This window comes from Motacilla alba, chromosome 3 (genome assembly GCF_015832195.1).
Source record: "Motacilla alba alba isolate MOTALB_02 chromosome 3, Motacilla_alba_V1.0_pri, whole genome shotgun sequence".
In the NCBI taxonomy this organism is placed as follows: Eukaryota; Metazoa; Chordata; class Aves; order Passeriformes; family Motacillidae; genus Motacilla; species Motacilla alba.
In genome coordinates this window covers 10,342,997-10,364,978 of record NC_052018.1, presented here as the reverse complement: position 1 = coordinate 10,364,978, position 21,982 = coordinate 10,342,997, and the positions used below count along the sequence as shown (strand labels likewise).

The 21,982-nt window shown below is 43.2% G+C and overlaps 1 protein-coding gene across 9 annotated transcripts in view; it reads right to left on the bottom strand.

Annotated features, from left to right (window-relative positions):
• Positions 1 to 10,271: 10,271 nt before the first annotated feature.
• PUM2 (pumilio RNA binding family member 2) overlaps positions 10,272 to 21,982 on the bottom strand; it is a 75,204-nt gene continuing 63,493 nt past the window's right edge. For 5 of the 9 annotated variants that reach the window (XM_038130580.1, XM_038130579.1, XM_038130577.1 and 2 more), the window contains 8 exons: positions 20,561 to 20,828; positions 19,885 to 20,014; positions 18,198 to 18,332; positions 17,799 to 17,936; positions 16,018 to 16,143; positions 15,370 to 15,491; positions 13,903 to 14,095; positions 12,918 to 13,201 (listed from right to left, as the gene is read on the bottom strand). In XM_038130580.1, coding sequence (XP_037986508.1) covers positions 13,070 to 13,201; positions 13,903 to 14,095; positions 15,370 to 15,491; positions 16,018 to 16,143; positions 17,799 to 17,936; positions 18,198 to 18,332; positions 19,885 to 20,014; positions 20,561 to 20,828 — 1,244 coding nt within the window. In that variant the 3' untranslated portion in view covers positions 12,918 to 13,069. Of the gene's footprint in view, positions 13,202 to 13,902; positions 14,096 to 15,369; positions 15,492 to 16,017; positions 16,144 to 17,798; positions 17,937 to 18,197; positions 18,333 to 19,884; positions 20,015 to 20,560; positions 20,829 to 21,982 lie in introns of all 9 variants that reach the window. The other 4 variants (XM_038130576.1, XM_038130574.1, XM_038130582.1 and 1 more) reach the window with 2 other exon arrangements.

The window sequence follows — 21,982 nt, the reverse complement described above, 5'->3', positions numbered from 1 at the left end:
TTGCTTTCTTTCCCTCTCTCTTAAATTACTCATGCAGCTCCTACCACCCTGCCTTTCCCTCACGTGAGCCGCGGCCACCAGGTTCTTCTTCCTGCCATGTCTTGAACCCGGTGCAACCAGAACATTGGACATGAGACTTTTGGGACAGGGCTTGGGTCAGAGGTGCTTGGTGCTGGGGCCTGCAGAGCACGAGGCTGAAAATGTCTCCCAGACCTGGTGGGTGGGTGGTGACATCCATCTGCATGGTCATTACTGGGGATCAGGAAATGCCTGCTGGGCACAGCCAGCCTTCTCAGCAGATTTTGGTGGAGCAGGGGTCAGTTTGGCCAAGGCTGCATCTGGTGAACCCTGGCAGTGCAGTGGAGGGAGGGAGCGGTAGCAAGGCACTTCTGGGGGTGAGTGGCGCGTGGGTTTCATGCCAGCGTGGGCCTGTGTGTGTCCTCAATCAAATAAGACTGTGGTGCTTCTTGTTGGCTTGGCCAGAAAAGGTTTAGAGCTTGATTGGGATGTTCTGGTCGGGTTCTGTGAATGGGGTGAGAAAAGAACAATGCAGCGTTTGGAAGCCAAGTGTTTTCAGTGACATTCCCGTGCCCTCCGCTTGATCATTGAAGCATGTTAAGTATTGTGGTTTCAGTCAAAAGAACTCCATGCTGAAAAGCCAGATGAGACTTGTATGGAGAGGAGTTTCTTGGCAGCCCGGAGCTCAGGGGATCATAGAAGTTGGTTGCCTCTGCCCAGTACAGTGGAGCTGTGGGGATTTCCCAGAATTGGATCAAGGGCTTCCAGCAGTGTAGCCCAATTGAACTCAGTCTCCTTGGGGAAAAGGAGCTGGTTTGAACTGTGTGCTGCCATGGGAAGAGAGGAAACACAGCCACGGAAGGAATCCTGCTCGCTGCTTCTGCTACCACCAGAGGCAAGCTGGGAGCAGGGATGGCAACTGCTGCTCTTGGGCAGCCACCACCCTTCTGCACCGGGCTCTGGAGCAGAAGCCATCGTCCCCTACCCCCGATGAATGTGAGTATCACACAGCAGCAGGAGCTGCCTGCCTGGCTTTCCAGGTGTCAGACCCACCCACAGTGGTGTGTGAGGATGTGCCACTGTTACTCTGTGTCCTCACCTCGAAGCTGCAGGTCGGCAGCAGTGCAGCCTGCGGAGCAGGTGACTGATGGATGACTCCTGAAGCCTGGAGCCATGTGTCCTTGGATGGTTTATTAATGGTCTGTGACCAGGTGGGGTAGAAAAAGGGTTAGATTCTGCTTTGAGTTCCTTAACAAAGGCTGGACTGTACCTGTGCCATCAAGCTGGACAGACTCACACATGACATCTCAATGATTTCATCAGCTGCAAACTTGTTTAAGTATGCTACAGGCTGACATCTTGGCATGGAGAAGAGAAATATATTCCCTAACACACAGTGGGAGGTTAGAGTATGTGCAAGTATTGAGATTGCTGTAGGTGTCCAGGCTGCCCCCCTGCTGGGGTTGACAGCTCACTGCTCACATGTTTTATTTCTGGTTGGCTTCAGGTAGTTGGCTCCCGAGGTGATGGTTACCATTTTCTCTGTTGTTGCTTTTGTGACAGAGAAAGAAGTCTGGTTTTCCCCCTGTGTGGTAGCTCAGTTGGCTAAAGGGGATTTGTAAGAACAGGAAACCCACAGCTCTCGTGTTTCACTTCTCAGGTATAACGTGTAGGCAAGGCTTTAGGTGAAACCCTGAATTTCTGTGGTGATTGCTGAACAGGACAGAGAGGAAAGAAGATGCCTCTGGACACATGGGGCAGTAAAAGGATGTTAAATATGTTGAGTTAAATGCATCCAGATTCAGTCTGCCATAGAAATTTATTGGAGTGAGGTGGGAGATGCACCCAAAAAAGAGGGATGGTTTCTAGGAAGGGCAAAGTACTGACAGTCCCTTCGACATCAGGGTTTTTCCCATGCATGGTGCCTCAGAATGGTAAGCTGGCAGCAAGAAGCTTTGATCAGAGAGCTAATACCTGCAGATGGAAGAGGAAGGACTGTTCTCACAGGAGTAGGTTAGGACAGTGTGGTTGGTGGCCTGTTTGGAGACTGTGTAGACCAGGAAGATTTGCAAAGTTTCATTTGCTGCTAGCCTGGAGCTTCTCGTCTTCTTCCCCTTTCAAGTTCCTCAGGCCAGTGCCTCTATTATCCATGGCCCACACCACATCCTTCTCTTTCTAACTCCATGCAGTAACAAAGGAGCAATCTGCCCAGTCATTAAACCAATGCAAGCATTAAGAACGAGTCTGAAGAGGAAGCAAGCTGGATCTTCAGCCTCAGATTACCAACAGCTTGTCTGCCAGCATGCAACATTTGGCGTCCAGTCACTGTGCTACTCATCTTCTGGGTCCCCAGACACAGGGGCCACTGTTCATCAGGTCCCCTATTCACCAGGCCATTTCTCTTTGTTCAGGCTGGTGGCACCAAATACAATTAGCTCTTCCTAACTCCTTGCATGCCTTGGCAAATCCTGTGCGTTTTGGTTTGGGTGTCCTTTTGCACTGATGTAGAAATAATTGATTCTGACCCTTTCACATGCAGCTGTGACTTGCAGCAGGATCACCTGAACGCACCCAGCTTGCGTGTGCAGTGATATCTGATTTTGCCTGTTCTGTCCGGCCGCCTTTGCAGTGAGTCAGACATCTCTGAGCAACTCCATCTCCTCCTGGCTTTCACTCCCAGGAAGTGAGAGACCGGAGGAGACTCCCTGTGGCCCACCCTAAGGTGTGGAGTGTGCAGTTAGCCTGAGGCAATGTCTGCTCTGATCTCCTTTCTTCTCCCCGGTGTAATGCTCTGATGGAAAGGATGACCTTGCTTGCTTGGACAAGAATAAATCTTCTTGTAGAAAATCGGAGGTTGGGGTTTTTTTTCCGCTAAAACAATGCACAGTGCAATGGTCCAAGTGTTAGGGTAGCTGTAGTGTTGGCTTTATAGTTGCTAATTGAATCAACTTGGCTGCCTCTCCCAAGAGTTTGCTGACCTTTTTCTTTCTCCTCTATCCCCTTTCCCTTTGTTCTGCTAGTGAGAACTTCTGTGTGGACACTGAAAACTATATATAAATATGTCTGTGCCACTAACCAAATAATTCTTGACCTAATTAAGCAGAGCTTCCTTTGGCAAAAGCTCAGCTGGCAGTGGCATGCCACTTTTGTGATAGTTTTCATAAACAGCTGTAATAAAAGCAGCTGCATTGCTTTGATGTTGCATGTGAGGGCCTGGTAGGATCCTGCATGCTCATTCCAGAGAGCCTCAGAGCTGGATTTTGGGGGCTGGTGTATGAAAACCTACGGAGGGGTTTCCCATTAGCCTGAAGTTACATGGGTGTTGCCCACAAGAAAAGACTGACTCGCTCTCTCTTTAATGAGGCCTTTTCCTGTAGTACTGGATGCTGCTTTCACTGTTCAACAATTTTCGCCCACCACTTTCAGAGCTTGTGGACTAGGCAGGTATTTCTGAAAGCACTCACCTGAATAACCACTTTTTTTGTTGTTTTTTCCCTTGCCCAGGGAGATGCTCTGCTGCCTCTCTGTGATGCTCTTACCTCTGTGGCCAGCTCAGGGCAGCTCACTCATGGTGACTCATGCTGGCTTGCAGTGCATGATCCCTCGACCTCTGTGACCCTAAATAATTTGAGCACAGAATGGGATTTGCCCTGGCATGAAAATGAGCATGGAGAGAAGGGTATCATGACTCCCAGGAGCATACAGGCAGGCAGTGCTGGGAGCTTTGGAGAGAAGGCAAGCGGCACAGGGAGGACAGAGCTACCCTGTTTCCACAGCACCCCCTGCTTGGTACCTGCTGCTTCCCCTCTGGCAGCTGCCCCGCTCCTCCAGGGGAGGTTTCCATTGATCCTGTTGTCCCCCTGGGGACAGGAGCTTTCTTCACGTGTTCAGTGGGGAAGTGCTGAGAAGAAGTTTTGCAGATCGCCTGAGCTGCAAACCCTCTGACCATGAGAGAAGTTGGACCCTGTACAGCTGCCTGCCACCCTGCAAAATAGGAACTGTGATACTTGGTGCTTTTCTAGTGCCTCAATAAAGGACAATAAAATATGTGTATTTTTAATCCTACAGCTGGCTCTGGCAGTGTCACAGGGCCCCATTATTTGCCTGGGGGAGATGGGGACTCCAGATCGAATGAGGTATAATCTCTTGTCAAAGGCCTCCTGTATTTTCTCTCTATTCCTTTATTGTCCTGATTTGTGATAGAGGCTTATGCTCTATCTTATGATAGGTTATACTTGAACAACTTGCACAAAACTTTAATAAAAGTTCTCCTTGTGGAATGTGGTCCCTGCTCCTCTCTGACCATATACAACATACCCTTGAAGTTAGCTATCAGTTTTTGCACAAACTAGAGCGGTACTGCTTGTTAAAAAGTTCCAAACAAAGGAGAAAAGGAAAGTGTTTTAGCCAAAATATGGAAGTATTAGGTCCACACGAAACCTGTTGACTATAAGTTTCAAGACTGTCACCTTCAAACAGCCAAGTATCTTGAGTTAGGTGTTTCTGCTGCATGGAGAATTTGAGTAAGCACGTCTAACTTCAGGAATTCTGCCAAAGCAGGTTTAATACTCCTACGTATGCAAAAAAGCTGGTCTTGGGAGAAGCAGATGCTGCAGCAGAGCAGTTGTGAGAGCAGGGCTAGGCTGCATCAGAGATTTTAGTTCTGTTTCAGTAACAGCTGATTAGAACAGATATTTGGAACAATGTAAAAAATACTGTTGGTTTTTTATGTATTCATCAAGCTGAGGTGATCTGGACCCCAGACTGGCTGAGGCTCTTTGAGGAACGATGGCTCTGGGGCCAGCCACAGGTTTTACCATTTCCTCTTGCCACCAGTCGTGACTATGGGGTGAAATTGATACGATACAACAGGTTTTCTTCCTGATTAACCAAACGGATGCATTTCGCTGCAATTATCACCCTTCATTTAGCATTTCAAGGCCACTTACCCCCTTCCGCAGACATGGGCTGAGGGCTGAGCGCAGTCACTGCTGGCCGACCCCTCCAGGCGGTGCAAGTGCCTCCTGGCCCTGGCTGTCAGAGCATTGATTCACCACCGCTCCCACCCATCCTGTCTCATCCCTCATCCTGGCCTTCCCATGCGTTCGCTGGGAGAACGCCTTTCCCCAGCTCCTGGGGCTGGGGATGCTCCTGCCCCGGGGGGTGCTCGTGTGCTGCAGGGGTGGCGCAGGTGCAAGGCTGAGGCAGAGACCAAGCTGTGCTCCAGCGTCTGCCTGCCAGCACCTTCCTGGGTCACCCACCTCCATGGGAGCACCTGCCCCGGTGGGAGGTGGGCACGGGGCCACAGGGAGCAGGGCAGGGGCATGGCAGGGCACATACATGGGTGAGGAGCTGGAGGGAAGGAGGGAGCAAGGGCTGTAACCCTGGCTGGCAGTGGTGGGGTCCTGCACTGCTGACCTACATGTCTGTGGGGCAGAGAAAGCTGTGGGGTTACCATGGGTTTCAGCTTAGTGTGGAATGTGTGCCTGATGCCTGCTCCGCTCTGACAGCACTGACTTTGGGTGAACGAAGATATTTGCAACACAGATGGGGTGAACACAGATATTTCAATTGCATCAAATTTTATTATGTTTCCTTTGTTTTAGTTTGGTTTCTTTTTAGGTGACAGTGAAATTAACTATACTTCACAGGGAGGCCTGGACTGAAGGTTTTGCAATGCATAAAGTGTCTTTTTACTATTATTGCTATTTTATGTACTTTTTGAAAACACCATTTGGTTTTCAAGGTGCTCCTTCTGCCTTCCCCTCCCCTTCTCCCATTATTTGTAATCCGAAAGGTCCTTATGGTTGTTTATTGCACTGTGGTTACAGTAGTTTTGTGTGTGTGTGTAGATGTAGATGCTTTATTTCACCACCTCTCATCCCATTCCATTCTTCAGTATGAAGTTGTTCTCACTCTCACTCCCAACAAACCCTTTGGGCCTAGCCCTGCCTTGTCTTCCCTCCCTCCCTTCTCTTCCTCTCCCTTTTAACCACTGCTTGATAAAATGTTGCTTGCTGATTTCTGGTACGTGCTAAGTGAAGAGACCATCTGTGTATATTAAGGTGTCCAGTGCCATCTGAGACGTTCTGCTGGAATAGAAGGTTTGGCTGAGGCAAGCTCCTAGGAAATGTTCCCCTGACCAGTGTCTTGGATGCTTAAGGGTCCCTCCAATGGCACCAGATCCCTAAGTGTGCAAGAGGATCTGTTCCCAGTGTATGAGTCTGCCTGGGAGCATGCACATTTAAACAGATTTGGTTTTAAGCTGGGATGGTATTTCCCCCATAGCCTCGCTGGTGGGGTGTAGCTGCATGGCCCTTGTGGGGGTATCCCTTCTGCAAGGGGCCAGTGGGGGCCATGCAGCACTTCCCAGAAATGTGGGCTGAGTCACCTTGAACACCCTGATCAGAGCTCTGGACTTTTTGTTCCCTGCATGTGGAGGGGGTGGCACATGGGGTAGGGCTGCATGATAGACCCTTTCCCTGCAGGATGTGAACTTGTATGACTCCCAAACTGGGATGAATAATCAAACCCTTAGTTCTTATGAGCCACATGATGTTTCAAGGAAACAGGAGACATCATGTGAGTTTTGGAGTACTTAAGATGGTGAGCCTTCATACAAAAAGGCTTTTTAAGAGCCAAATGCCCACTTGTAAGAGATCAGTGTATAGCTTGGATCTCTGACAGGGTTGAACTCTGCTCCACCCCTCCATGCAAGGGGCTGGAATGGACTCTGTGATTTGCACTGTGTGCCCATCCTCAGCTTCCCAGCCCAGCTTCAGCCCTCTGATTCTTGCTTATTGAGTGATTGCTCTTGGTTTTGTACCAGCTCTGGATCCAGTTCACACACAGGTGTGGAGCAAGGAACAACATCTAGGCAGACCCACCAAAACAGCCCAGGCAACGGGGCTGAATCCTTCTCCAAGATCCAGCCTGTATGAACAGATGGCCTCCCAAAACCTCTCCTGAATTGATCCTGTGCAGGGAGGAATGGGAATACTCTCTGATGCTGTATTTTAGCTGTGTAAGAGAAAGGGAGATAAGGATTACACAGGAGAGGAAAGAGAGGTCTTCATTCCCACCAGGGAACTTCTAATTTTTGATCCTCCAGTTTAGACAAGGAATGGAGTGCCTATATTTGGGAGAAGAGAGTATAGCTGTGAAGTGTGTTGTCATCATCTCCCTTGCTAGCCAGGCTGGCTAGTGCTTTCTGCCACCACCTGTGTGTTTCTGCCACCACCTGTGTGTGTTCCCTTGCCATGACACTTCCTTTCTTAGTTTCCATTAGCCCTCAGTAAGCAGTTGTATGTCTTTGGGAATCTTTACTTTGGGACCTGACACCTGTGACTGTTCTGCTTCCCCAACACTGAGGAAAGCCCTTTGACAGGCGCAGACAGTGGCCTCACAGCCTGAGAAGGCTCAGCCAACATGACCTGTAAGGAGAGGGACCTCAGCAGGCTTGGCCAATGCCGCCCCAGTGCCCACGAGTGACACCCCTCAGCAGCACTCGGGTGCTGGGGCAGCTCTGTGCTGCTGTGGGCACGACCTGCAGCCGGTACTCGGGGCGAGTGTTTGTGAAGCTGCAGCATGTGAACCTGGCCTGTGATCAGCAGACGAGCAGGCAGCCTTCCCCCAGCCTCCACCACCTGAGCACGGCTGTGCTGGGGAAGGGCTGCCTCGCTCCCCGAGGCTGGGCTGGGAAAAGATCCAGCAGCCAGGCTGAGGAAGGGCTGCGGTGCTGTGCAGCTGCCAGGAAATCTGAACCCTCCAGGCAGGTCTGAAGCTCAAACGAAGCTCATTAGGGCTCAGCTATGTGAGGGGTTTCTCCCCGCCCGCCCGATGTTCTTGTACACCAGCTGTGTCACCTGTGATGTGCCCCGGCTCTTGTTTGCAGATCTGGGGAGTTTAGGGTTGGGTAGGCACTGTGCAAGCAGAAGATAAAGAGACAGAAGGCCTCCTGTGCCCAGAGTACCGATGCTGGTGAGAAGGTGAACGTTTTATTCCAATGTTTGTTCTTATTAATGAAAGGAAGAGGGTCTTTAGAATAGGTCTTCCTGCATTTCAACTGCCTTTTATAAAGCCTCTGGAAAGTTTCCGGTCTGATAATGATGGGGGAATGCTGCTCCCGAGATATATTTTGCATTAAGTGAGTCTGGGAGAATCGAGGTGGAGACAAGGATCTCAGGTGCAGAACTTCCAACTCCCACCTGCATGCTTCAGGAGTCATGCTCCATCTTGTGCTCTTTGTGATGCAATGAATGGTTCAAGCTGTGCTAAAAGCCCAGCCCTAATTCAGGAGTAGAAAGTAAACCCGCCCAGCTCCTTGTGGTTAGGAAAATGCTTGTGAAGTGAGGGAGGTGGGTTCAAAACCCTGAGGCTGGTAATGGAAACTAATTCAAGCATCTCCTTTGCTGGGCAAGTTCCCCAACCACAGAGCTCAGAGGGAGCAGGCTCCGTCCAACAGAGGAAACGCTCGTGCACCTCCTCACTGAGGAGCACCAGCAGCTCAGGAAAATCCCTAAGCTTGGTCTTCCCTACCCCTCCCTGCCTCGATGTAGGGGGGCTGCTCCCCCACCCCACAGCCTCTGTGTTCTAACACCTAACGTATGACGTTGGGATCTGGTTCATTCTCCTGGCTAAAGCCGTTACCTCCTTTCCTGCACTAGCTCAGGAAGGCCCATGTCCTGTATCGGCTCTGGAGCACTATCAGCACTGGATGGACTGACATCCTTCCATCTTTTCCATGTGTGACTCTTTCTGTGACAACAGTTCTGGCTTTTAACCCCTTCTGATGATGGAGTTGGGGTGGCCTGGGGTGCTCTGCTGCACAGGAGAGCAAACACCCCAGGCTCACTCTGCAGCACCTCTCAGATTGTCTCTTCCTGGGTGGCAGGATCTACACTTGCCAAGTTCTCCCACACCTCTCTAGCCCAACATCAGGAACCAAGCAGAGCCCCAAGAGCGATATATCCCTGACAGGAACCAAGCTTCCTCATTCCCAAGCCAAGAGGTGCTTCAATCAGCATCCTTTGGGCACAGATAGTGCCTGTGTATCTGAGACTGTTTGGGCTGAGTAAAGCACTGCCTGTAGCTCATCACATCAGTGCTGCCCACAGACTAATGAGACTTCGGGTGGTATGGCAGCTTGGAATGATGTGAACCGCTGTGTCAACAAACCAACAGCCACTCCTGCCCTGCCCTGGGCTGCAACAGCCGAGATCACACAGCTCATGGTGTTCCCATTTCCTTCCTCAAGCAGCAGCAGAGAACTCTATCACCACGGGGGCAGGATCTGTGCTCAGGCACCGCTCCATGCAGAATTCCTCACCGGAGCGCTGTGGCTGCCCTGGCTGCAGGGGCGAAGCGCTGCTCTGTCGTTTGCCCTGAGTTTTCTCCCCAGGTGCATGACTTACTTGCAATCTGCAGTTTCAGCGACCAGTCACTAGATACTAAAATGCTTTTGCGTTCTCTCAGCTTCCCCGAATGACACAGTGGGAGTTACTGTCATCCCACTGTTAACCCACTTTCCCAGTTACTGGAATACTGAGCATCAAACACTCTCATGGAGCCCAACCTCACTGCTGTGTACTGTGCTGTGGTGAGCCATTAGCATCGCTCCAAATGCACGTCCCTTAGAGAAGAGAGAACAGTGACTAAATTGGTTTCTGAATTTGCATCAGCACTTTAAAACATCTAAGCATTACGACCCCAAAACCTCAATTTTCTCCATGCTCTGATGGAGAAGTCAGGGATGGAGGGATGGGCATTATGACTATTCTGTCCACAGGGGCCCCTTAGGTGAGTTATTTCCCACCAGGCTCATTTCCTGTGCTGTCAGTCCACTTCACTCCACACCTTCAGCTAAAAATGGTCTTTTGAAAAACCTCCTGGGCAGTAACAGAAATGAGTGTGGATCCAGGGATGCCACAGAGAGCTAACAATTTCTTCTCTCATTTGAAAGCTAACCCTCTCAAATGTTCCTGAACTCATCCCTGAATCCAGGGATGTACGAAGAAACTGTCACCAGGCTGTAGCCTTAACTGGTCATCAATAAAGACACTGTATAAAATAGGAAGGTTTAGCTGCTCAAAAGTGCACTCTGAAAATTTAATGATCTAATCCAGGGTTCTTCAGTAATTGCCCAGCTCCCATCAGAACAAATGAGCGAGCACCTTCCCAAAGCTGAGCTCCACAGACACAGGTAAGTCCCGTGAGAATATGGCTGCTTTCCTACAGGAAAAACGCAAGACCAGATATATTTCACACAGTGTTATTCACACATTTTCATTTTGATTTTTACAGTATATACACGTGAACATTACATTATTCAATACGAGCCACCTGGAGTCAAACCTAATCAAACTGGTCCGTAAACAATCTATATCAAAAAGCAATACTTGAGCAAAAAGTCTAGTGGTTCTACCCAAACCCTAAAATAGTTGAAAGGAAATCCAGTGATTTTCATGTTCCTGGATAGAATTTGTGCACAAATGATCTCAGGAGAGCAAGTGGAAGATTATACTCAAGATATTGAAAGCACCAAGGATGACAGTTACAGGACTGTTTAAATTCAACCATGGCATGAGTGCTGCAGGGACAAAGTACAGGGACATGATCAGTTTCTGCCTGGACATCCCCAAAAGCCTGATGTACTGTCTTACGTGTTGAAGGAATGCCGGCTCTGCGGATTATAACACACGGCACAGGTTCACAGGGTAAAGATAGTCACTGAGAATTGATGTGTCCAAGGAAGTGGCTCAGAAGTCATCCTTTGGGTGACTACAGGAAAGCTCTGGCTCCAGTGACTGGGCAGGTACCTCTGGGGAGGACTTTTGTGAACTGCCATGCAAAAACTACTTGGCAATTAGAATTGTGCTTACTCAAAATAACGAGGCCTACTACTTCACTTCATGCAGGCACTGGAAGGAGGCCGGAAGAAACGTTGCCATTTGCCTATTAAGGAGTTATCACTACCATTAGAAACGCAGCGCCTCAGATGTCTGCTAGAGTAACAGCTATGTAACCCTGGTACCAACAGTAACATGACAGAATTCCTCATACAAGTTTGTACCACTACTATTTTCTTTCTCATGATCACACCCCTACCAAAACAGCCTTTTATTTGATCAATGCTCAAGACGTTGTTTCCAAACTACCACGTTGATCAAAACTTTAGGTTAAGCCATCCAAATGAACATTTTACACAAAATACTTACTTCAACAACATACAAAGCACTTTCTTTATCTTTCAGAAACTGAATATACAAAGTAAGCTTTTACCAAAATATTTCCATAGGCAAAGGATTAAAAAGGATTTTAATTATACACATATGGTCACAATTCTGCCTTAAAAAGATCATTGGGAAATGTACATAAGGCCGCTTGTATATGTACATCATCTTTATGTTACTGTTACAATGTCATATGTCCAGAGAAAAAAATCGACAGTATCATACATATTTGCTTTACGCTGCGAGAAGGCTATTCAAAAATACAGTACTCTTCTGTACAAAAAATTCATGCCACATTTATTAAGATGGAAGAAGCATTGGTTTCTGTAATAACCAAATATTTCAGTCCACTTCTTACTATGCTTATTTATCCTGATTTAAAATTTGAACAGATTGATTTCCCAAAGTGTCCATATGAACAGATTCAACAGCTATGTTATAAACAAAACATAATGTTTCTCACAATAGATAAAAAGAAAGCCGGTTCGTATTTTTGAAACCATATAAAGATAGAATTTTAAAAAAATCACTCTTGATTTGCTGAAATAAATTTACATTATACAACACTATATGCCGGGGGAAAGAAGGGAATGAGGATATGAATATACACTAAAATGCAAATTTTTGTCCCAAAAAGGAGTAAAACAAATTACATTTACAGCATGAAGGTTTACAAATGTACATCTGTACAACCAAGGTAAGCATCACTACTAAATTAGCAAGGCTTTGTAATAAACATCGAAACGAGAGATTTGTTTTCAAACTGTAAACTTACACCTATTAACTACACGTATACAATGCATATATTTATAGGAAGCAAAAAGCTATCTGAATATTTAATCAATCATGCTTAAATGTTGAGCTATCAAGTTTACTTTTCAGTGGCCCCTTCTCTTTATCATTACCTATTTTTTGCATCTACAGTGAGAAAGCAAAATAAATGCTCAACACTTTCAAATCCTTACAGTTCTATATGCAAAATAAAAAAATACATTATCTCTACTCTTCCTGCATTGTAAAACTGACTGTAAAGTTAATACAGCGTTCGCTCCTTTTCCAACAGAGTACTTTGCTGAATGGAAGTACCACCATCATATTAATTCCTCTACCTTGTACAACAATTAAATATATAAGTATATACAGCACTTTATTTTTAATACATTGCTAGAGAAAACCTTAGGGCATGATTTAAAAAAATCTGTATCCACAGCAAGTGCCAAAACCTAGTCTTTTAAAGTTTCCATTGTTTTGTTCTTCCCTACTTTAATTTGCTGTGCCCTGTTTGAAATTTGGATAGGATGTTGTGAACCACCAAAATACAACTTAACTTTTCAACATGTTAAATAATGTTTATGCAGCTGATCAATTTTAATCTGGTATAAAAGACTTCACACAAAAGGGAAAAATAAGGATTAATTCTATATACAACTCTATAAACCTGTTGTGCTATGATGCTGGGTAGACCTACCAGATTGCAAGCCAGTGTATTAAAAGAATACTGTACTTTTTCCCTTTAAAAACTATTTCAGTGACTTTACAAGGTAAAAATTTACAAAATATGTGACAACTATTTTGATACAATTACATCATATACAGGCATACTGTGCTTTGCCAGCCATCCAATCTGATAGGTCTCCGGATCAGGGCTGGAGATATTTTTTTTTTAACAATTCACTCCCCAAAAATATACACAAGAATAAAAATTTTACAAATGGATGAACAAAGTCAATAAATAGATTTAAAAAAATCAGAACATTTAGAGTTAAGTTGTAGGTTTTGATAATTCACAATTTAATTTTTCTTCTGTTTCTCTTTGTCTTTTACAGCATCCCATTTGGTGGTCCACCAATTGGCCCCAGATCAGCACTGTTCTTCAGGTAATACTTCTCCAGCTTGGCCAGAATGTGTTTGCCATAGGTGTATTTACGCAGAGTCGTGATGTGGGGTCGAATCTGTAATAAGAAAAACGTTTGGCTTTTTTAACATCCACGCTTTAAAGTAGAGGTGATACACTTTGAAAAAATTATGCACAAAGATGCCAGAAGCCTGTATTTTGAGGTGCTGGAAGTTTCTGGAAAGATGTAAAACTGGTGATTTTGACTCATCAAATAACTGATGTTCCCGTTGCAGGAAAAGGGAGGCAGTACTTTGTGGGAGAGCCCTCTTGGTGACTGGGGGAAGCGGAGCTCCTGCAGGAATACCCTGGGCCCTGTATTAAACAGCCTCTGGCCATTACGGCAACAGCACACTTCTCCATGCCTGCATATTCTTAAGTAGAAATGTGCCTCTATGCTAAGAAGTGTGGGAATCTTTTTGGGGGAACTGCAGAGTGGATTTATACCCACAACCAGGAAATAAAAAGAGAAACCAGTATTTCTGCTGTTATATTAATAGTGACGGCAGATACTACATTTTCCTGTTAGAAGTATTTTCACATAAAAGCTGGCACAAAGAGAGGAGATAAAATTCAGCTCTTGAAACTTTCCTTTCTCAGCTCATTGCTCAGAGACCTGAATGTTTTCTGCTTTACCAAGCTCCACTGAATGTCATGGTTACACATCAAGCGTTGAGTTTTACATCTGCAGGGAGAGCTGCTGTGGCAGAAAAGCTCACAGACGTGTTTCTGAATCACTGCAAGTGTGCTCACACATACCTTGTGCATTATGATCTTCCTCTGGGCGGGCTCGGCCATGTCGATCATCTTCTGCACCACGTAGTTGGCGTACTGGTCCTTCATCATGGTGTATAAGGCACTGTGAGGGCCGTCGTTCTGGCAGCACACCTCGTCGATCAGCAGGGCTCGCTCCGCGCGCGACGCGTGGGTCACGCATTTTTCTACCACGTTGCTGAAAAATAAGGGAAGTCCATGACGGGACCGGGGGTGTAACATTCTTTCAGGTAACTATTATCAACTTCTCTGGAAGTTTATCAGTTCTTCAGGGTTCTCAACGCCAGTAAAAAGCATATTGCAAATGCATCAATTCCTCATTTCCAAATTTCCAGTCTAATGACTGAGGAAATTAGTCACCACAGCACTATTACTTCACCCATGTGACAGGGTTATTTTCTGATTATTTGGTAGGAGAGACTTTTTCACTGAACCTACATAGGTGTACTGGACTTCAGATTGCAGATGTGTTTTATCACATCTATTTTGGTTGTGGGCCCTTTGAAAACACAACAGAGAATGCCACGTATGAAGACTCTTGCTTTTTGAATAAATGCACTTTCCAAGAGCATGCCTACATCAGAGATTCCATCAAATATTTTTTTGTAGAGCAAGTCTCTGACCTTCCAGTTTATTTCAGAAGCTGGAAAGGCCATCAAAGCTTGTAACAGAGCAAAATGATCCCAGTCCTAAATCTATGCTTTAGAAATTAAGCAAGTTAGACCGTTATGAAGAGTTCTATTCAGGTAAAGAAAAATAAAATCCAAATAAACTGGTTTGCTAGCAATTTTTAAAACAAATGCCCCCATAACGTCACAGTGCATTTCTACATCATTTTGATGACAAGGTTAGTCTCACTAAATCACCTAGAATGAATTCTCAGGTGTATTTTTCCTTCACAAAAGGCACATAATCAATATTTCAGCAAAAAGCACAAAAGGAGGAGTTTGAGGTTCAATTTCAGAATAGTTCAGGCCTCTTACAGCAGTCTTTCAGACTTTCCAAGGCAGAAAATCCTTGTCAGACTGAACTACCATTTTTTAAAGCTAGCCTTGTTATACTTCAAAATTGCTAGGCTGGATTGAGTCAGCAAGTTCCAGCTTATTGTCATCAGCACATGACTCAAGTTCCAGCAGAGCTTTTCACCTGGCTCTGGGCATCCTTACATGAAAACTTGGAACCTGTTCCCTGCACTTGCACAAAGTGAACAAAAGCCATCCATAAACCCACAGAACCTCCTTTGCTTTGCTACACAACATTTGCCTCTTCTCTTCCCCAAACCTAGTATAAAAATATCACTACTATTCATCTCTATAAAAATATGGAATTTCAGGAGGTAAGATAAACAATAAAAAAAAAAAAGTTGTATCCCTTTTGTAACACAAGAAATAAATCCAGTATTACAACTTTACAAAGTTAATGAATCTTTAGTATAAGAAAGTTGTGCAATACCTGGCAAATTTGTGCTGACTCAGAGCTAGAACTTTTCCTCTTATTTCTGAAACGATTTTGCTTTTGTCTTCAGGACGACCATGCTCCAGTACATGTTGAATAACGTAATTTCCATATTGATCCTGAAAATATGATTACTTAAATTTTCTTTTGTGTTCATACCAAGTAATGAATACTGACAGCTTTTGTACATGAGCATAAAGTATGAAATTACTATTTGCATGGATATAAGGAAAAAACAGTAACATCAACGTTACAGAAGCAAAGTGATGCAAGAAATATTTCACCAAGCATTACTTAATGGACCACAAATTTTACATGAAAAATGTAAATAATTTGTAAAACCAGTGTTTTGCTACAGTATCTTTTATCCTCTTAAAGAAATAAATCCTCAAATATAAGATCATGCTTTTTTATACAGCTGTAAACCAAGCTACAGTCAAAAGTGTAAGAACAATGCTTTTTACATCTTCTTTGCCTCCCAACTTCCAAATTCATTGTCATTAAAACTATAGAAGGAAAGAAAAACAAAAAAATCAATGTCTACAAAACCAAAAAGAGGCAAATGCATTAAAACTAGAATACAGGTGTAAATGATGATAACAAAAAACTCTGAAGTGCATTAAAAATGAGCCTACAAGCACTGACCTGCACTAGCTGTTCTGTGTGTTGATGCAGCTCTTCTAAGATTGGCAAAGTCTGCTCAGCAGTGCAGTGCTCCAGAATGCGCTGGATTACTCTACAACCATATGGATGAGTTGAAAGCACAAATACCTTGAAAACAGGATTGCAAACTGAAGTTAAACCAACCGAAGCTCACATCTATTGCAATATTGCTGCATTCAAAATGGAACTGAACATACCAACTACTATTGAAAAAAAAGTTTTGTCTTTCAAGACCAGAACTTCATTTCTAGGAAAAGTCAAAAAAGCAGGTTTTTGTGTGTGAAGGACTCCAGAAAACATACAACTAAGGACCCAAGAGTTCATTACAATGTTTCTAGCCTACATAGCTGCAGAGAAAGCCTGGATGTATGACCCTTAGTTAATTGCTGTTCAACTTTCAAGCTTTCCTTTTTACTTTCTTTTCAAATTTTAAGACTTTGACACTTATAAAAAGGAATTCAATAATGGGGGCTGACTTTCACCAATTTGATGTTCCAGCATACATAACAGGCTCCCAGTTAGAGATATAAAGTTTGTAAATAACTACTCAAAACATACAGCCAAATCTTGCTTATTTCTTCTGCTTCCTTCTCCCAAAGCTACATTTGTGATTTGGGGATTAATTCCAAAAATTTCACTGGTGGTCAGGACTGAACTAGACATCAACTCAAACACAGGAGAAAATTAGTAATAAGAAAATAAGTAATAAAAGTGTGGCATTTTTCATTTGCCATTTCATGTTAGCTACTATTTTCCATATATAATTACTTGGTGCTTAGGATGGATGTTCAGTACATAAAGTCACACTTTAGTCAAGGAGCTCTACTTACAATTTTAAAAATGCATCTCATGTACCTCATAGACACTTTTTGGTGTAAAAAGACCAAACCCTAGAAACCTTGGTATGCAATTTAGTACTATGTACAACAATAATTCAGGTATTGCTGTTGTGTAAAATGAGAAAGATATTGTAGATTTTATTAGGAAATACATTTGGCCATTCATTAAAGTAAAATTTAGTTATATAGCCAAGTTAGTAAGATTTTTATGATTCTTCTCAACCTATAAAAGTATACGCTTGTCTCAGAGGATTAAAATTTTATTTAGCTGCAGCACATTCACTAGCCTGCAGCACAATATCAATCTTACAGTAATAATGTTTTTTTGGAAACCAAACAAAAACCCCAATATGAAGTAAACAAATACTACACCCCCTTCACACTAGTCCATATGTAGGGAACAGATTAATGAATTTCATCACTGCAGTTCCTTAAGGACTGACATTCATTGGGAAACACTGAAAGACACACTTGTGCAACACAAGCAACAGAAGAGGAAAATGTAATTTTTAATGAAAAATGTATACTAGAGACCATGTTTATTATTATTGTATAAAAAATGGCCCTGCCAAGAGCCGTGAAGGAAATGTGAAATGGTGGTATCACAAAACACAAACAGAAAGCCTGGGCATGCAAAGTCCTTTTTAGGTATTTCTATTTCATAAATATTTATTATTATTTATAATCCATACACATATGTATTTCTAGAGCCTTATCTCAAACAGATTCATTTTTTTACAGCATGTTAACTGTCTCTTCAATAGCTTTTCCATGCCATTATTCCCTTTCTCACTCTACTTAAAATAAGCTGACTGCGAAGTGGCAAATGCTATCTTGTACATGCAAATGATGGACAAAGACCTGCAAATCTTCTTCTGTGAAATCTAAGCAACCTGCAAAGAGGAAATGAACCACTGACACTACCTGTCCTTTGAATGCATCAATGATGAACTGGAGTGACTGGGGCTGAACACACTCAATGCATTTTTGTACGACGTGGTTTCCATTTTGATCCTTCACACACTTCAGAACATGGCCATCCAGCTCTTTCACCATTTCATTCTGGAAAAACAAAGAGTATCCTTGTCTTTATGATGGTACTTCCCCCACCCCACCCTCCTTAAATGGGGAAAAATTTAATTTCATCCTGACTCCAACCTTCATATTCACTGGTGTTAACTGTGTACCTCAGAACTTTCATTTAAACAACTATTTTAGCCCCCAGGATATTTCATGATGAAGGGAATAATCATCAATTTAATCAAGTAAAAAGAGGGATACAATAAAAATAAATAAAATTTAAAAAGCATTGCTCTAACTTACAATTACCTGCTGGTCAGGTGAGATTGACTCGAGCGCTTTCTGGATAACACGACAGCCGTACATCTGCAGGGCCAGTGGCAGAACGTGACCACGGATGCGTGTTGCTAGGGCTAACTTTTGATCCAGGCTTCCAAACTAAAAGAAAAGAAATATGCTGTTAACAAATGAAGACATATTACAGCATGCTGGAATTTACATGTCAGAGTAAGTATAGTCAAGATGTACATGACTGTAACATTGGAATAATTTTTCACTTTGTATTTTGGTGGGGATATTTACCAGAAGCTTTTCTTTTCTAAATGCAACATTTTGTAATATTCCACATCCAGTTCACATACCTGCTACCAAATGCATGACCTTGAAAGACAACAGAAGAAATCACACAGCTTATATCTGTCTGTCTGTAGGAATATTTAAGTGCAATAAACCACTTTTTCAAATAAATTATACTGGCAAACTGATCACAGGTCACTATTTTGTATGAATCCAAATCAGATTTTCTATCTCAAAACTTGTGCAGTGTATCTCACATCTTGTAAGAGAGGACACAGAAGTGACCAGCTGGTGGCACAGCAATATCCGTGCAGCTTTGCTGACAATTGTCAAAACTCCACACCAGTAGTCAGCTCTGAAGAAAGCCCGACCAACAACTTCACCTGCCTACCTATACAGTAAAATGAGGTCCCCTATTACATGTAAGGCCACGTGCACTTTTGTTCTTGAGAAGCGTTCTGCAGAATTAAGATGAAAACACTCAGCTAACAATGATTAACTGTGTACTCATCCAACTTAACAGTATGGAAAAAATAGCAAATGATGACCCTTAAGCAAAATCAAGATCTTGTATATCATATGTCAGTGACACTTTACAGAAGATATTTTGACTGGTTATTAAAAAAGAAGTAAAAAAATGAGCACATTATATTATAGATTATTAAAAATTACATTCTTGTTTACAGCAAGTATCTTGTTTCTTACTGGACATTTTCCACCATCACCTTCCCTTCTCAAGTCTTTGATACGGCCCTTGATTTAAAGTACACTATACTAGACACCTTTCCTACAAATAACTTTTCCCAGGACACAGGTATTACTTTTTTCTTCTCTCTGCAAGCCAAATCTTGTAATTCTTTGATGAAGCCTTTTTTTTTTTTTACCACATAGTTTTTAAGAGAAGACAAATCTGTTTTAAATACTAGTTGTAGTAATATTGGATGTATCTTATGATGGATACCCCTTACTCAAAATTCGTCTGCCTCTATACATTTTATGGGAGTTTCCTCATACAAAGCACTGGATGAGGTTCACACAGCTGTTGGAGCGCAAGTGCATTTTCCAGACCGTTCTGTACCATGATGCAGTAACCAATAAGAAGCATTTTTCAAATATTTATGTTCCCTTTTATCTGCTGAAAGTCTCTCCAAGTTCTACTCAGAGGTTTGTGAAGCCTCAATGTGCATAGTGTTCACCAACACATGCACACACCATCAATATAAGGAGAAACCATGTTCATTATGGCAAAAACCACTGGATACAGAACAGAAAACACCTATGCAGAGTTACACACTTGGGTTCTGTGGAAGTCATTTAGAATTCCGCTATGATGTTAAGGAAAGAGCAGTTATATTTAATCAGATTTATAGCACTTTATTTGCATGACCGTCCACACACTTAGTGCTATGCTTACCTCAAAGAACTTCTGTATTACATAGTTTCCAAATACATCAGTCATCAACTGATAGGCAGCTTGCAGGATCTCATTAAATACCATCTGGCGCTCAGCTGGAGTAGCTCGCTCCAGCTTTTGCTGTATAAATCTAAGTGCAAAAATAGGTATGTTATGCTTTGCATCAACAACAGGAAAACCTCTCAAACACTGTTTCAATGAGACACCTCCACACTCTAAAGAAAGCAGTCAACATTTATAAAATTTATTAAAATGAAAGTAGTGCCTCTGCATAAAAAGGATAAATTTTAGTAAAATTAAGACTTGAAAACTTTCATTTGAAAAGCGTTAAAGATGAAAAGAATAACAGTAACTAAGTACCTGATGATGTACTGACAAAAACAGTTTTACATTCCAGATGCCACATACTTTGTTTTCTTAATCAACGCCTTTTTGATACCTTAATACTTGAGTTTACAAGTCTAGTTATGAGGCTATTTCTACACGGAGAACTTCTACAGACAGCTAAATTAATACTGCTTTTACCATGAAATTTCTTAGTGAAGGTCAGCCTGAGAGTGTGCGCTCCAATTAGGATGCTTTGAGTTAAGATGACAAGCACCTCATTCAAAAGTTTCACATTAATAAAACAGTATCAAAGCAGTAAAATATTATTAACTGTTCTTATAATAATTACCTAGAACCATGCTGGTCTTGGGAAAATTCAACAATATGTCCAACAAGGTCCCTTAGCTGAAGATTAGGGAAACGATTGTTTCTGAAATCTTCCAGCAATCGGCTGCGTCCAGAAGGCATAATGTCAGACCTGCTGTAGCGGAGGCGTGAGGGAGGGAAGAGCTGGCTGGTGGAGCTAAAGAGACTGGAGGTGCTCGCCGCACTGCGATACTTGGCTTCGGCTCCGGGGGCTGCAGAAATATAGCGACCACTACCATTTGTCAGTCCTCCTACAAGGAAGCAGCTCAGTCAGTCACAGCCGTGAGGGGAAAGTAAGCAACAGCAAAACAGCAAGTGAACTAAAACTACGGATACACCCTGGAGCCAAAGAAAACAACAGTGCTGTCTTGTTATTTATATTTACCTCATTACGGTTGGAGGAGTTAAATAGCTTTATCTTGCAATAAATAAAACCATTCTCCTCCTCATTTTTACATGAAGGGCACCAGGAAAAGAAACTGTCATAAGAAGAATATATTAAGGTAGGTAGAGTGAGCACCCACTCAGCCTTACAGAAACTTTAGAACTGGGTGGGCCTTAGGCTTAGTGGGCAGATTTCCACTTCATGAGTCATACTGGCTTACACCCTTGTTAGTAGTCTTGAAGTTAGCCAATTGGGTCAAAACAGACCATGAAATCTGAACTACCCTTCAGTCCCTACTGAGATACTTTTCAAGCTTACAGCACGTAAAGGGCATTTTTGGGAAGGCACATGTGGTGCCTCTTGCCAAGCTGTACCTGTCCTGCAGGTTATTTGATAACTTCAGCTTTATATCTGGTACCTCTTCTCAGCACTAAGTATGTCACATTTCCAACCAGGTAACTAAGAATGCTCTACTTAATTATCCAACAACCACAGATGTATCAAAGTGAAGCTCCTTTTAGAAACATCAAGTCCTTTCCTCACTGCACAAACACTCATCACTCTCACTTCATCCTTCCTTGCTTTCTAAGAACTGAATTGCCTTCCTGTCTCTAGGTCCTACTTCTGTTTGCAAGTGATTCCACCTACAGCTCTTGTCACTCTACAGTCCTCCTCACACCCTGCTCTCTGATCAGTGTGTGTCACTCTGAACTCCTCCAGCATGTCTCTTCCCTCCACTTCACAACAGGCAGCAACTATCATAAAAAGCATCCAAAGCATTTTTCCCAACTGCTGTATGATTTTTTAGAGGAATACTCTTTCTATACTACAAGCAGAAATACTCAAAGACAATTCCCATACAGAAACCTCAATTCTACTACTAAAAACAAACTAAGGAAAGAAAAAACCCAAACATTCTCTGAAAGTATTGACTATGAACTGGAAAAGGAAAGCATTTTGTCTCCCTATCTAGGAAGTGACATTGTAATTAAAGTCCTTTCAAAATCAACAGAATAAATA